The sequence below is a fragment of the Eptatretus burgeri genome, chromosome 2 (assembly GCF_056783735.1).
Source record: "Eptatretus burgeri isolate ZD-2024b chromosome 2, Ebu_testis_v1, whole genome shotgun sequence".
NCBI lineage: Eukaryota > Metazoa > Chordata > Myxini > Myxiniformes > Myxinidae > Eptatretus > Eptatretus burgeri.
In genome coordinates, this window is record NC_140962.1 from 43,487,137 (window position 1) to 43,501,337 (window position 14,201).

Below are 14,201 nucleotides of genomic sequence, written 5' to 3' on the forward strand. Positions count from 1 at the left end.
TCATTTTCAATTTATCTGCATAATGGACAGATGCAATTTCCTTTGATAACCACTTGAAAATGGTGACCACCTGTGAAATGTCACCAACAGGCACAAAATCTGAGCAGTCTTATGACCCACAACAAAAAAATTGCCAATTGCATAACTCCAGGTTTTGGAAAATGACTTGTCCTGTTGCCTCAGATAAGAATGAATGAATGCTGAACAAACAACATTAAAGACACCTCCACCCAGCGGGTTATAATTTGTTTGGATGTGACAGTTAAAGAGAGCCCCTAATGATAATACATGAGTTCCCTTACAAGAAACATCAATGCAGGAAGCCATTAGGCCCAAGAAGCCTGTGCAATAGCTGCCAACCGATGGTTGATTGTCCATGATCTATCCTTTTGAAATGCTGAGCATCAAGCTAGGAAGCAGCACATACCATTTTAAAAGTCTTTAGTAAGACTCGGCTGGGGTTCAACCCGCCAATCTCCCAGACTCAGAACGGACACTTCAACCATTACGACACCGAGTCGAGTAAAATGACACTAATTTTGTGACAAAAAAATTGTTTTGGTATTTTAGAAACTGCCCAGATAGGATCATATCAACAAATTCAGCGATGAAAATGCGTCGATTACTTTCGGTGATCGTGGACAAAACTGGAACACAGTGTAAATTTGAACAAACATGAGATATCAGCATTACAGGACAATAGGATTCATGCTATTTCACATTGAGCTTTCCATCAACACAAATTTGGTGAAATTTAATAATTTTAGTTTGTACAGGACTTTGTTTAGGTTGCGGATGTATGGCGAAATGGGACAATATATGAATAAGACCTGACAGTATATGAATATAGTCTCATCACCTGGTGTGTGCCAATAAAATAAGTGCACTTCAGACTCTCATTATACAGCACAAATTTGCCAGACACAAGTTCAATGAAAATTGTACTTTATGCTGTCCGTTTATTTTCAATACATGTTTTGTAATGGAGGAATTGTTGAGAAAAACTTCAATATTTTCTTGAAAAATGTTTGTTTGTTTTTTTGTCCATCCGATATCAATTAATACACTGAACTATGTTATGAAAGCTGAAATTGACCCCATAGTTATGGAAAAAGTAAAATAGATATTGCAACAAAGTCAATGGTGTCTGGAGTGTCTCGAAAGAAAGAACAACCGTTTTGAGAGACCTCATTGGGCTTCAGACTAAAAGTGCTTTAGCAGGACAGGACACAAGCTTGCATATAACACACCAGGGCAAAATAATTTGAAGAATGCACAAATAATTTCATCTCAAAATCATGCAAGACTGATACCTTTATTTTGCATGTGGGGAATGTCAGAACTTCCCACTTTAGCAGCTGCAGAAAAACTCTTCATGTGAATGTCCAAAAATCCTATTGGGACAGGTGAACTGTAGGTACCAGGTATAATAAATCAAATTAGCCACCAGGTATTGGGAATGCAAAACAAAATGTATCTTCAAAAAAGCAGAATGTTCTTCATAAATAATGCCCTGCTGTTGAGACAGCACGTTGTTGGCACAGCATTTAAGAATGAGATTTCAATCAAATGGTAGATTACAAACTCAAACAGTGATACCTCGTAGTGTCAACAAAGAAGAGATTCTGTATTCCTAGTGGCAGGTTTGCCCATCAGGGTAAGCAACTCACCTAAAGGCCCAGTCACACCGTGACGTTTTAGCCAGGAATGGCAACGTATAAAAATGCACGTAAAACGTTGGCGTTCGCTGAAGTTTTGAGGTTTTTTTTTTTAAGTTTTGGTCGTATTCATAACGTGTTGGTCGTATGCATAACGTATTAGTAATGGTCACAGAACGTTTCGTTGTGTCAAAGATAACTTATACCAACAAATGCTTCGCCTGTTGTCGGCGTTCACAACCTATGCCCAACGATAGTTTAACTTAGTCATAGCGCGCTGCACGTATCGCCGACGAACTCGTGGCGTTCTCTGTTAAAAACCTGCCGCTCACCGATTTAAATCATAACCGCCTGAAAATTGGAAGTGTCAACATCGCAGTCACACCTTGACGATTTAGCCAGCGTATGCCGACCTTTGAAAAATGTGTCTAAAACGCTGGGACATGTCGAATACGGTATGGGTAAGTTGTGTATACGTTAGGAGCACGATGAAAAACAATGAAGTACGCTGGCATATTACGTGGTACGTCTAGTACGTCGTGAAATTTCAAGCATGCTTTAAATTTTACGACGTGGTACGTCTAGTACGTCGTGAAATTTCAAGCATGCTTTAAATTTTACGACATACTCGACGTATGGCTCACAAGTTCCGCATACGCTGGCATAAGTTCTCGGCACGCTCCACAATCGTTGTCACACGTCGGCCACACGTTACTTGTAAGTTACTCATAAGTCGAAACACGTCGAGGTAATGTTTAGCACACCCGAAACTTAATTTTTAACCTACGAGTAACGTGCTTTGAACGTATGAGTAGCGTGCTTTGAACCTATGTGTAACGTATCTCAAACGCACATTGGCGTATGTAGACGAATTTGATTGACGTCTTCTGGACAACCACAGAACTTACTGAACGTGTTTCTAACTTACAGCTACTGTATAATGGCGTATTGGCAGCGTTTAGGGGAATTGGTATATACAAATGGGCTTCACAAGAGGAACCCGTCAGTGTTCCAGACTCCATGTTGTATAGATGTCAATGTCAGTAGCAGTGGCAGTAGCAGTAGTAGTTCGAGAGAATTTAGTGATGTCGATGTTATTAGTAGTAGTAGTTCGAGAGAATTTAGTGATGTCGACATTGGTAGTAGTAGTAGTTCGAGAGAATTTAGTGATGTCGATGTTAGTAGTAGTAGTAGTAGTAGTTGAGAATATTTGACGTCGATGTTGGTAGTAGTAGTAGTAGTAGTAGTTCGAGAGAATTTAGTGATGTCGATGTTGGTAGTAGTAGTAGTTCGAGAGAATTTAGTGTTTTCAATGTTAGTAGTAGTTTGAGAGAATTTAGTGATGTCGATGTTATTAGTAGTAGTAGTAGTAGTAGTTCGAGAGAATTTAGTGATGTCGATGTTATTAGTAGTAGTAGTAGTAGTTCGAGAGAATTTACTGATGTCGATGTTGGTAGTAGTAGTAGTAGTAGTAGTAGTAGTAGTAGTAGTAGTAGTAGTAGTAGTAGTAGTAGTAGTAGTAGTAGTAGTAGTGGTAGTAGTACTTTCAAGTAACGTGTTGCAAAGTGTGAACAACGTTCGTGTAGCGTGCTTACAAAACGTTACTCATAGGTTAGAAATAAGTTTCGGGTACGCTAAACATTACCTCGACGTGTTTCGACTTATGAGTAACTTACAAGTAACGTGTTTCAACGTGTGTCAACGATCGCATAACGTGCCTACAACTTGTGGCCAGTGTAGCGGAACGTGTGAGTCATACGCATACGTCATAAAATTTCAAGCATGAAAAAATTCGAGGAAAACCCAAAAGTTCAACGTTTAAAGCCAGCGTACTACCACTTATGGCAGTGTTTTTCAGCGTGGTCTTAACATACACAAAACGTACCCATAACGTATTCGACGTGTACCAGAGTTTTACACAAATTTTCCAAAAATCGGCAAAAGCTGGCTAAAACGTCAAGGTGTGACTGGGCCTTAAGGGAATAATAATAGTAATAATAATAATAATAATAATAATAATAATACACTATAAAGGCACTCGGCAGAGCACATTCATCTGCCAGGCTGACAATTTACCTTTTGTATGCCACTGATAGGCCGGATTTGCATCGACACCTCAACCAACATCGAATTGGTTTGTTCTCATCACCGACCAAACTCATCCACCAACTTTTGTCGTAATTCGTCCACAACTTTTTGAAACGTCATGCAATATATCGTTTTTGACCACATCTCTCAAAGGTGAAAAATTAATTCAAATTAAAAAACAACAACAAGAACAAAAATCATCCAGATCCAGATCTGGATTTGCACTAAAATCAAATTACTTCACCCTTGTCCCACACCCAACATGTCCACCAAGTGTCGCCCAAATCCATCCATAACTTTTTGATATATTGTGTTTCTATCGTTTTTGGCACCATCTCTCAATGGTGAAGAATCTCATGAAAAAATTCCAGCATCTGAATCCAGATCCTGTATAGATATGGATATCCTTCCATATCTTTAAGATATCCTACTCACAAGCAAACAGACAGACAGATATAGCCTCTTTGAAAACAACCTTAATCTACCTTCGGTGGCAGAGGTAATAAAATAAAGAAATATTATATTGTGAGTACAATTTCAATCTCTTCATAACAACTTGATACACAACCAGAGGTAAACATTGTTCGATTTTTGCAATTTAAGAAAAAAAATAAAAGCTACTTGCTAAAATGTGGAAATAAAGAAAAGGTAACAGAAGAGTTCAGGATGAAGCTGGAGGCTTCACATTATTACCTATAAACGATAAACAAGGTTACTGCAGTCCAACGTAGGCCAGAGGCCTCCCTGATGTTCAAGGTTATTGGTGTACTTGCCAAGTGAAAGTTAGGGAAAGTGACTGATGCAGATTTGAATCCCATAGCTGCTCATTAGAGATTAAAAAAAAAATGTCTTTAACCATTCAAACTCACACATAATAATAATAATTTTTTTTTAAAAAAGAGACGAAAGAGCAAACTCGCACATCGACAGTTCAAATTTCAGCCTTAATATTACACAATATGTACAGTATTATTATTATTATTATTATTATTATTATTATTATTCTGTTAACAGCACTTGGTCTCAAAAATAATTTCATAGTCATGCATGGAGTAGTATCACAGTTATGTGTGAAGATTCAGGTCAACACAAATAAATAGTTGTGTTTTTCTCTCCGAGTTGAAGCTTTTTCACTTTCTGATTTATCGTAATCTGGTGATTGTTTCTTTAAAATAGGAAAAAAAACAAACAAACAAACAAACAAAGAAACAAAAACAAACAAATGGTGATTATTAATCTATGATTGCACTGCAATATTTGCAGATGCTGGCCTTCTGATCAATGAAGCAGGTCAATTGGGACATCCAGTGGCTTGAGTGGTTGTTGCAATTCCAAAATGGTAATCGTAGCTTCGTGCTCCTTCTGGCCTCAATTCACCCTTGGCAGCAACCGGCTGAGGTGCTGCCAATCATGGTTACACGGCACCTGGAGATGACATCATCATCATGGTCACACGGCATCTGGAGATGACAGTTCAGGAACTGGCTGTAAAGCATCGTAAAGGAGCTGTATCATCTCATGGCCAAATAAGTGAACCCCATTTTTCGCTCGGATTCTCACGGAAGTACCATCTCTAGTGTTTTTAGAGTTTGAAGCAGACGAGTCTATTGGAGCCTTTTAAGATCAAACATACAGAAATACCGTCCACTCAAAGCACGTCAATTATAAAATGTGAAATGTTTAACGCCGGGGTCTGTAGTGTTTCTTTGTCCGCAGGTCTTTATGAAACAGGACTTAAATATTTATTGGAGGTCGCATGAATGGCTCAAACTTCATTTGAGAAAGTGACATTGAGGAAGAAGTCGAGAATGACGTCAAATTTACCATTTTCCTCTATGAAAGGTTCTTGGATGGGATTCTGGTTGCAGTCGACCATTTCTGTGTCATATGGAGATTGACACCTCGTCGGTCTTCCAGCATCTCTGCATCTCTGTAAAATATATTTATATCATCATTTTCATGTTAACTGCATTGAGTAGCAGGCTTTCAAGTTACAACTACTTCAGCTTGTTTATCAAGAGAAAGTCAATCTTTCATTCTCCACACAGGGGGCTCACGTATGCCATAATACTGTATTGATGTATTATTTGCAAAAATTATGAACCCCATTGATAAAAACAAATAACAGATTGCTTGTGACTGATACCCCGGTCATATAAAAATAAAATAAAAAGCACAAGTTAACATCCTGATCTGATTATAACAAATTTCATTGGCCATCCATATATTGGGAAACAGGTGGGTTATGATGAGTTAAATTGAGAAAAGGAAGAGGATGAGAAGGGGAGCAGATTGTGGTGGAGGGGGGGGGGAGGTGGAGGTACTGGAATTTCATCATCATCATCATCATCATCATGTACCATGCTCTCTCGATGGAGCATTGATTCGATCTGCCAAAGCAGTTTCCTGCCAAGGGTTACAATCCTGGATAGGTTGCCACTCTGAGACAAGATAGTTGACTAAGCATGCAGGTGATTAGAATTTTTTTCAGGATGCGGCGATAACTCGTCCACTCTTTACGAATAAGGCAGTGGGATGTTTCATGACCACCAATAACCAGGGCTGTCAGATCTGTCAGATCCTTCAGCTTAGCATCCATCTGAGGGATGGCACACACATTGATGACGTGCCCTACATGTGAAACACCAGGCTACAGTTTATAGATGGACAGAGAAGTGAATACAGGTTAGACAGGTCAGAGAAGAGCGTACATCATCTTGAGACTATCTTACCTGCCCCCAATGGAATTCAGAGAGAGAAAATAAAGAATATTGAGAGAAGAGAGGTTTCACCGCCTCCACAGCTATTCGACCCTCTATTTTCTGTCCTACTCTTCCCTTTTCTCGTCCTTTGCTTTTTATCCTTTTTCTATTATATACGTGATTGAGGCTCATTTAAGAGCTAGAGCAGGATGGAAGGGAACAAAATGGAAAAGGGGAACACCAACAGCAGAGTAGAAGTGAGTGAGATGACGGGGAAGGGAAGGATGCAAGAGATGAACAAGCTGCACACAAGCTGAATGAAACACAGCAAGAAAAAGAAGGATGTAAAAATGGCATGTGCTGCTTCCTTGCTTGACGTTCAGCATGTAAAACATTAAGAGCACGGACAATCTTCATAGGTTGGCATCCACGGGGAGGAGGAAATTCCTCCTTAGGAAACTCCCCGCTGACTGTGGTGAGAAAAGCGGCGCCAATGTTGCGACGTCGCTGGTAGTCATCGTATTGCAGGAAGTGATGTCACTCCCCCCAAGCTCAGTGGCTGTGCTTGTCTCATTCAACAGTCTTGCATGTGTTCGTGTGTGTGTGTGTGTGTGTGTGTGTGTGTGTGTGTGTGTGTGTGTGTGTGTGTGTGTGTGTGTGTGTGTGTGTGTGTGTGTGTGTCAGGCTCCACTATGAGCCTGAGATCATGTAATAAAGAAGAAAAAGAAGAAGGGAAAGCATGAATGAAACAGGAAAGGAACAAACCAACTGACAACGAACAAACAAAAAGAGGTGAGGCCCCCTTCGTACATTTTCTTTTTCTTTAATGGCCACGATTATTCACACATTTTGTGGGGTTGGCCAGAGGGGAAGCTTGGCCAAAGTCTTTCACGAACCGGCCGGCCTGACGTTTGACTTTGGTTTGGGCAGGAATTTGGAATTTGGACATGGTCCTGGCGATTGGTTGCCGACTCTTTGCAAAGGACACCATGGGATGTTTAACATCCACCAACTTATTATGCTCGCAGCCAGGACGCCCAGTTTACCATCTATACGAGGGACGGCACACACATTGATTAATCACCCTGCCTGTGAAACAATGGGATGAGAGTTTATCACGGGACTGAGATTCGAACCCAAGCTAGACAGCTCCGAAGCAAGTGTGGCAGCCTCTTCGGTGTATGTTTTACTTTAGTTAAAAATAAATAATAATAAATAAATAAATAAACAACACATTGCAATCATCACATAATATAATGGGCGTAAGCCTGGAACTTCTAACACACTTTTCTCTGAACATATTCTGTTCATACTTCTGAAATCTTCACATTACGTGTTCTATGTATTTCCGCAGGTGATAGCAGATTCACAAAATCGAATATATATAGAATTTTCAAAGAGGGAATCGATGACGTCACAATCAACAGCGTTCGGCAGTGAACCGACGGCCGGATCCCAGACGACGTGCTTTACTTAACCAAGTCCATGAGTTCAGGACGTTTGTTCAACTCAGCATTTCCGACTTTTATCCTGCCATGTTGTTAATCTGTTGATGGAGGTAATATAGAAACGATGAATATGTCAAGTCGTTCGTGTTACTCATCTGGCACTATGTGTGAAGGCCAACAATCTAAAGCGACCGGTCTCAAACACTACCATGGGCACCCAGACACACCACCAATATTAACTGAGCTGCTGAATGTGGGGCAAAACATCCAAAGAAACTACCGTAACCGAGTATTGCGATCCATCCTGTCCCCCATACCAGTCGGAGACGGGTATCTGCTTGCGTTTAATAATGAACATGAAGCTATTTCAAAATATTTTTCTCATATTATTCAAAATCAAGCAAAAATATGAACAATTTAAATTATCTAATGAGGTCCACGAGTCAGAAAGAGACCAACCTGCATGATGTGACCTTCTTGCTGGAATGCCAAATGGTAAGCGGCATAACCAATTACGCAGAGTGGAGCGAGAATGAGGACTGGTACACCCAACACAGGCTCCCAGGGTGGAAACCCAGGCATATTATTGCTTGGTAGGCTAAAATGCACACAGGCATCAAGTAGAATGATCTAAGGAAGAGGGAACAGGCACAATAAAACAGAGTAAATACCAGATCTTACAGAATGTTTCTAGAATGGTAAATACAACGGAAATTCTCATCACCGAGTGTTGCAGACCTTTATGAGAATTAATGAAAGAATGCATATAAAAATATTTACAATCCTGGCACTTGTTTAAGTAATGTCTGAAGTTTGTAGAAATTGTGAACAGAAAACTAACATCTAAAAAAAAAAAAAAAGAGCATCAATGATGATCACTCACACCACTAGAGCATGATGCACAAACATAGACTAACCAGAGCAAGTAGCAGAGTCAGGCTGAAAAGGCAGATTATGAAGAACCAGAAAACATTCTTCTTGATCTTGATCCCAGCGTTTTCTAAATACAACCGGAAGTCTACAGAATGTGGACAAATTAAAAGAATAAGTAAGCTTAAAGAATAGACAAGCTATATGTGAAAGGTGATACATCAATAAATTTTGATATCGTTTCATTTTGGCATCACACTTTTATGGACACGTTGTATTACATGATGAAACCAGAATAGCACTCGGTAGAGGGCATACCTCGATGCCCTCTACCGGTATATGGCATACCTCGATGCCCTCTACCGGTATATGGCATACCTGCCATGCTGAACAGTTTATGTTTTGTATCCCACTGATAGGCCGAATCTGCATCAGGACCTGAACCGAAATCTAATTGACTTGTTACCTACCCAACTCGTCCACAAAGTTTTGTCATAACTCATCCATAACTTTTTTTTGAAATATAAGGCGTTTTTTCCTCGATGGTGAAGAATCACTTCAAAAAAAATTTTTTTTTTTAATTCTCATATCCGGATCTGGATACAGATCTTCACCAAAATCGAATAAATTGGTCCTCATCACACAGTCAATCCGGACACCAAGTTTCGTCTGAATCAGTCTATAACTTTTTGAACTATCCTGCTCACAGACAAACAAAAACAGACAGACAGACAGATGTGCAAACAACCTCCGTTCACCTTCGGTTGTGAAGGTAATTAAATGTAAGGTAATGCAGGCAAAGGAAATTCTGGCAATGCAGACTGTGCCATAATTAAACCCTGACAACGAAAATTGAATATCTCAATTACCAATCTGACAGTATTGTTACATGGAAGGGAAGGGGGGCGGGCGAGGGAAATAGAGACCAAGATTGTATTGAGGCTTTGGTATGGACTGTGTGAATAGTGTAGCTTCGATCTACTCTTTAATTCGATATCTATGTGGATAAGTCGTTTTATTAAATGTGCACCAAAAGCAGCGATTGTCGCAGAATTAAGGAATGAACTAAGGAATGAACTATTGATTGCGACACCAGCTACCAGAAGCGGCAGCCTATCATGGCCCGCTGTGTACTGAGAGCAGGCCAGGGAATCAGCTGTGCAGAGGAGTAGGATCTCAGTGGAAAAGTACTGAGTTAGTTAGAGTTGGACCTTGGATCTGGAGTAGAAGGGATCCTTCCCTAATCTCCTGGCATCATCGTGATCGCTCGTAGGCACCATTATCCGTGTCCCGAGCCAGACTTCACCTTGTGCCACATCATCCTACACTCACAACCAGTTCGTGACTGCACAAGTCCTCGGATGTCCCTTTGTTCCCTGTGTGAATCTGGTATTGTGACACCATTAACACGTTTTATTTCATTTTCATTGTACATAAGATTTGTGTTCCTCCTTCCCCGTCGTGTGTGTCCTTTGACTGCCAGATCTGTGCAGTTTATTGAAACTCCTATCTCCCCTCCCTCCACCCCAAATACTTCATAATAAACCCTCTTTTAATTAGAAGAAGAATTTTACTGCCTTCCTGCACAAGCACCACCAGGTTTGGTTATGAATCGAGCTTTGTGTGATTCAGGATTGGTTACCCCCTTTGTGGGCTGAACCCCCAAAGATGGCATGATCCGAGATGAGGCTGTTGGAGAAAAGGAAGCATTTCATACAAACTGCAATGATGGATTCCATGACCTTGCAGAAGTAAACAAATGGTAATAAGGGGGTCGATTTTTGTGAAGGGAGTCGGTTGTTGCACCTTTTTATGCAATGCATTGTTGCCTGATTTTGAAGCAGATGGAAGATGACAGAAGGCAAATGAGAAGGTCAAAATAATAGAAAGAGGATATGCAAGAGCAGCAGAGCAGGTTTTTATGACGCATGACCTGATGCCATCTGGTCCAGTTGCAGAATCTAGGAGTAGTTGGTAGCAACTGCATGGGGTGGATACATAGACATAGAGCGAGGGGTTGAGCATACAAGATTTGGAAGCAAACACAGAATTGAGGCATTTGGCCTTCTCATGAGCAGAGTCTACTGTGACGCAATTTGAAGTGAGTGAAGGGATGGAGCGTGACCATAGGGAGACATTTGAAAGCTCATTCTTGAGATTGGACAGATGTTTTCTGGCTCTCCTGGGAGTGGACACACACTTCTTGTGGGCTTTGTGGAATGATCTGAGTTTACCTTCCATTGGGTTTGCTTTCCAGGAAGAGAAGGAAAGTTGTTTCGGAATAACTGCTTCACCAGAGGATTCAGTACACTATAGGCAGGAAGAAGGGGAGGATAACTGAAGACGAGATGGGATGGATCTACACTTTAGAGAGCAGGTTTTTGTGGAATAATTCCCAGGCTGAGTTAATATCAGCAGCAGTAAATAGAGGAGACCAGTCCTGAAGATAGATGGCTGCCATTTCAGGTGTGCGGTGCCGCGTGCTCTGGCGCCCTGCCCTTCAAGGCTCCACAGCAGACGACACCACCATGGCTTACAACGTGCTGACCAAATGGCCTGTAGGTGCCATTGTTTTACAACCCTTGACATGGCCTCACCTGTTTTATAAGAGTTTTTACACAATAAAAAGCCTGGTGTTGGCTGAGAAGTTCGGGCAGCTGGCTTGGGATCTTAGGGTCCTGTGTTTGAGCCCTGTTGGCCACTGAATTAACATCAGGTGGGGTTGACTCAGCCTGTCATCCTTCTGAGGTCAGCAAAATGAGTACCAGTGTACTGTTATAGGGGAACAGCATCAGCGGCATAGCCGCACCCCAACAAAATGATAGCCACCCGGCAGCCAAGATGCCACACACAAGAAGACACAATAAAACCTTACTCGATGCTACCTTAAGGTTCACTTTTACCGCTTCCTCGGCACACGTTTTACCAGACTACAATTACCTCTGGACAAATATCTTGAAACAAGTGGAGATGTAACCGATACAATCACATGGTCCATACTATTCTTAAGACCACCTATCTAAACCCCCCCCTCGCCCCCTAATTAATTCCATCTAACAGTACTAAGCTTCTTTTTATGGCTCATCAATTTATGACATATCCTCGGTGAGGTGGAGCTCTGCAATGCGGAAATGTCATTGAGAAAAGGAAGAAGCAGTCAGGAGAGTGTGGAATGAGTGGGGGAGAGATGGAAAGGGACATTTGGAAGAAAACAGATCCAAGGGAAGTGGAGGGAAGTGGCCGCAAATAGAGCATGCAATGGATCCAGGGAGGGACCCGACAGTCCAATTCTGCCAAATTTTCATAAATAATAAATGTCCCCTTATTGCGGTGAAAAATGCGGAAGAAATGATTTTTGAGATGGAAACATATTAGAAGGGCAAAGAAAAGCATGGGAAAGGATTTTTTTTTCTTCCAATAAGCACGAGCACACACACTTCTTCCTACCTACTCTCTGCTGCCACCTGTAGCCTTCTATTGTTGTTACATGTAGCTGTTTACAAAATTCCCTTTGAAGCCAATCAAATGTCTTTTTTTTATGGAGAACAATGAGTTTTTTGTTTATCGATTTTAGCAGGGAAGCAGGCTCAATTTATTATTATTTTGTATGTATCCTTTGGCTGCTGGTTGCATCATTACTGGGAGTGCGGCTGTGCTGCTGATGCAGTGCCCTCCATTCCAATGAGCTGGTACTCATTTCGCCGACCTTGGAAGGATGACAGGCTGAGTCAACCCACGTGGTGTTATTTAACAGATGGACAGGGGCTCAAACTCAAGACCCGAACATCCTAGGGCAGCCACCTCAACCGTTAAACCAACACCGGGTTGGTAGGCTTAACAGGATCAACATATTTAGTTTATTTAAATGTAGCAGTGATGACGTGTTATTTTTGATGATGCATCTGATGGCTCTTTGCCAAATGTAATGAAGTTATGGGAAAAAAAAAATTTATGCCTCATGTGGACCAATAATGACCATACTATGTTCGAGTGGCGGTGCTGGTGAAGCAGTTTTATTGGCAAGAGTTAAACTGGGTGGTTTGCCATTGCCTTCCAAGTTTAGTACAATAAGATGAAAAAATAATTGATGACATGGAAAATTGAATCACAATGGCATTTTTATGATTGTGGAGGTAGATGGAAGAATCGAATGGGGAATATAGCATTGTGTCGATTTGGTTGGTCCGTGGACATGTAAAAGGAATTTCAAGATGAGTAAGTTGGGAACCTGCGAGCTCAAGTGCTACGTGTCACCACGAGGCGTGGTGCGGTGTTAATTAGCATAGGGAGTAAGAATAATTTCCCCAGTGTGTGATTGCCCTCTGATTTTTTTCTCCCCTGTGTTTTTTCAAGATCGGCAACAATGGTGTGGAACGCGGCCCTGAAACCGCAACAAGCGGGCAGAAAGCCCCGCCTTCAAAGGTTGACAAGTGAAGTCACGCCCGAGGGACGATTGATGGGCATGACGTCAGAAGCTAGCCGAGCAGGAGAAGCCCCGCCTTCCGGGGTTTCATGCGAGCAGGTCACGTCCTGAAGGTCAGCAGGTGATGGGCATGACGTCAGAAGCTAGCCGAGCAGGAGAAGCCCTGCCTTCCCGGGTTTCGTGCGAGCAGGTCACACCCTGACCTGAAGAGCAGGTCAGCAGGTCACGGAGGCAGTGGATAAAACAAGACAGAGGAAAGTGGAGTGAAACGGGCAGCTTGCGCATTTTCAGAGGATTACAGTGGCGCGTTTTGAGAGGTGAGAGAAAGGGAGCACACAGGAGAGGTTGCACATTTTAAAAGGAGTTGGCTTGGCATTTTGGGAGAGCCATGATCAGAGTGGAGGCACAAGGTGCATTGTTTTGGAGAGGCGAGAGCGGAAATCGAGCACACACCGAAGAGGATGCCACGGCCATTGAGTCCGTGTTGAGGCGGCTTGTCTCGCGTGGCGAAGTAAGACGCCAGACTTTTGCTTCTGGTTGGGTCGATGGGGAAGACCGGAGCACCCGAAGCCGTTACACTGGGGCTTTGAGCCTTTATGTGGAGTGCCGCTCACAGATTGCCTGGCGTGCGTTCGTCCTGCTACGAGAGAAGCGCCTCGATTCCAGTTCCACAAGGATCAGCTCCGGGCCAAGCTGAATGCAAGAATAGTTGAAAGGAGGGATTTTCTTTTCGTTTTGTGTTCCCGTTGTCTGTATACGAGTCTGTGTGCGAGGCCTCGACTGGAGGATTTACTTATTTCATGTTGTCATCATTTCCTTTTGAAATATAAGACTTTGTGAATATTTGTTTCATTTTTCATTAAAGGTGTTCCTTTTAACACACTGTAGCATTGTGTGGTCCTGGTGAAGTGCCCCTGTGCTGTGCTCCTCATGGGTGGCTCGTCTCTCCGCCATTACGCCCCATGAACGCGCGCGCGTATTGATCCCCGAGTCTCGGTTGTAGTCTTCAAGG

At 42.0% G+C, this 14,201-nt stretch overlaps 1 protein-coding gene across 5 annotated transcripts in view; it reads right to left on the reverse strand.

The window, feature by feature from the left end:
* LOC147031926 (sodium- and chloride-dependent glycine transporter 1-like) overlaps positions 1-14,201 on the reverse strand; it is a 100,737-nt gene that overhangs the window by 793 nt on the left and 85,743 nt on the right. For 4 of the 5 annotated variants that reach the window (XM_085869155.1, XM_085869153.1, XM_085869156.1 and 1 more), the window contains 4 exons: positions 8,814-8,914; positions 8,356-8,526; positions 5,571-5,676; positions 1-5,171 (listed from right to left, as the gene is read on the reverse strand). The exon at positions 1-5,171 is cut by the window's left edge and continues 793 nt beyond it. In XM_085869155.1, the coding sequence (XP_085725281.1) occupies positions 5,161-5,171; positions 5,571-5,676; positions 8,356-8,526; positions 8,814-8,914 (389 nt within the window). In that variant the 3' untranslated portion in view covers positions 1-5,160. Of the gene's footprint in view, positions 5,207-5,570; positions 5,677-8,355; positions 8,527-8,813; positions 8,915-14,201 lie in introns of all 5 variants that reach the window. The other variant, XM_085869154.1, reaches the window with a different exon arrangement.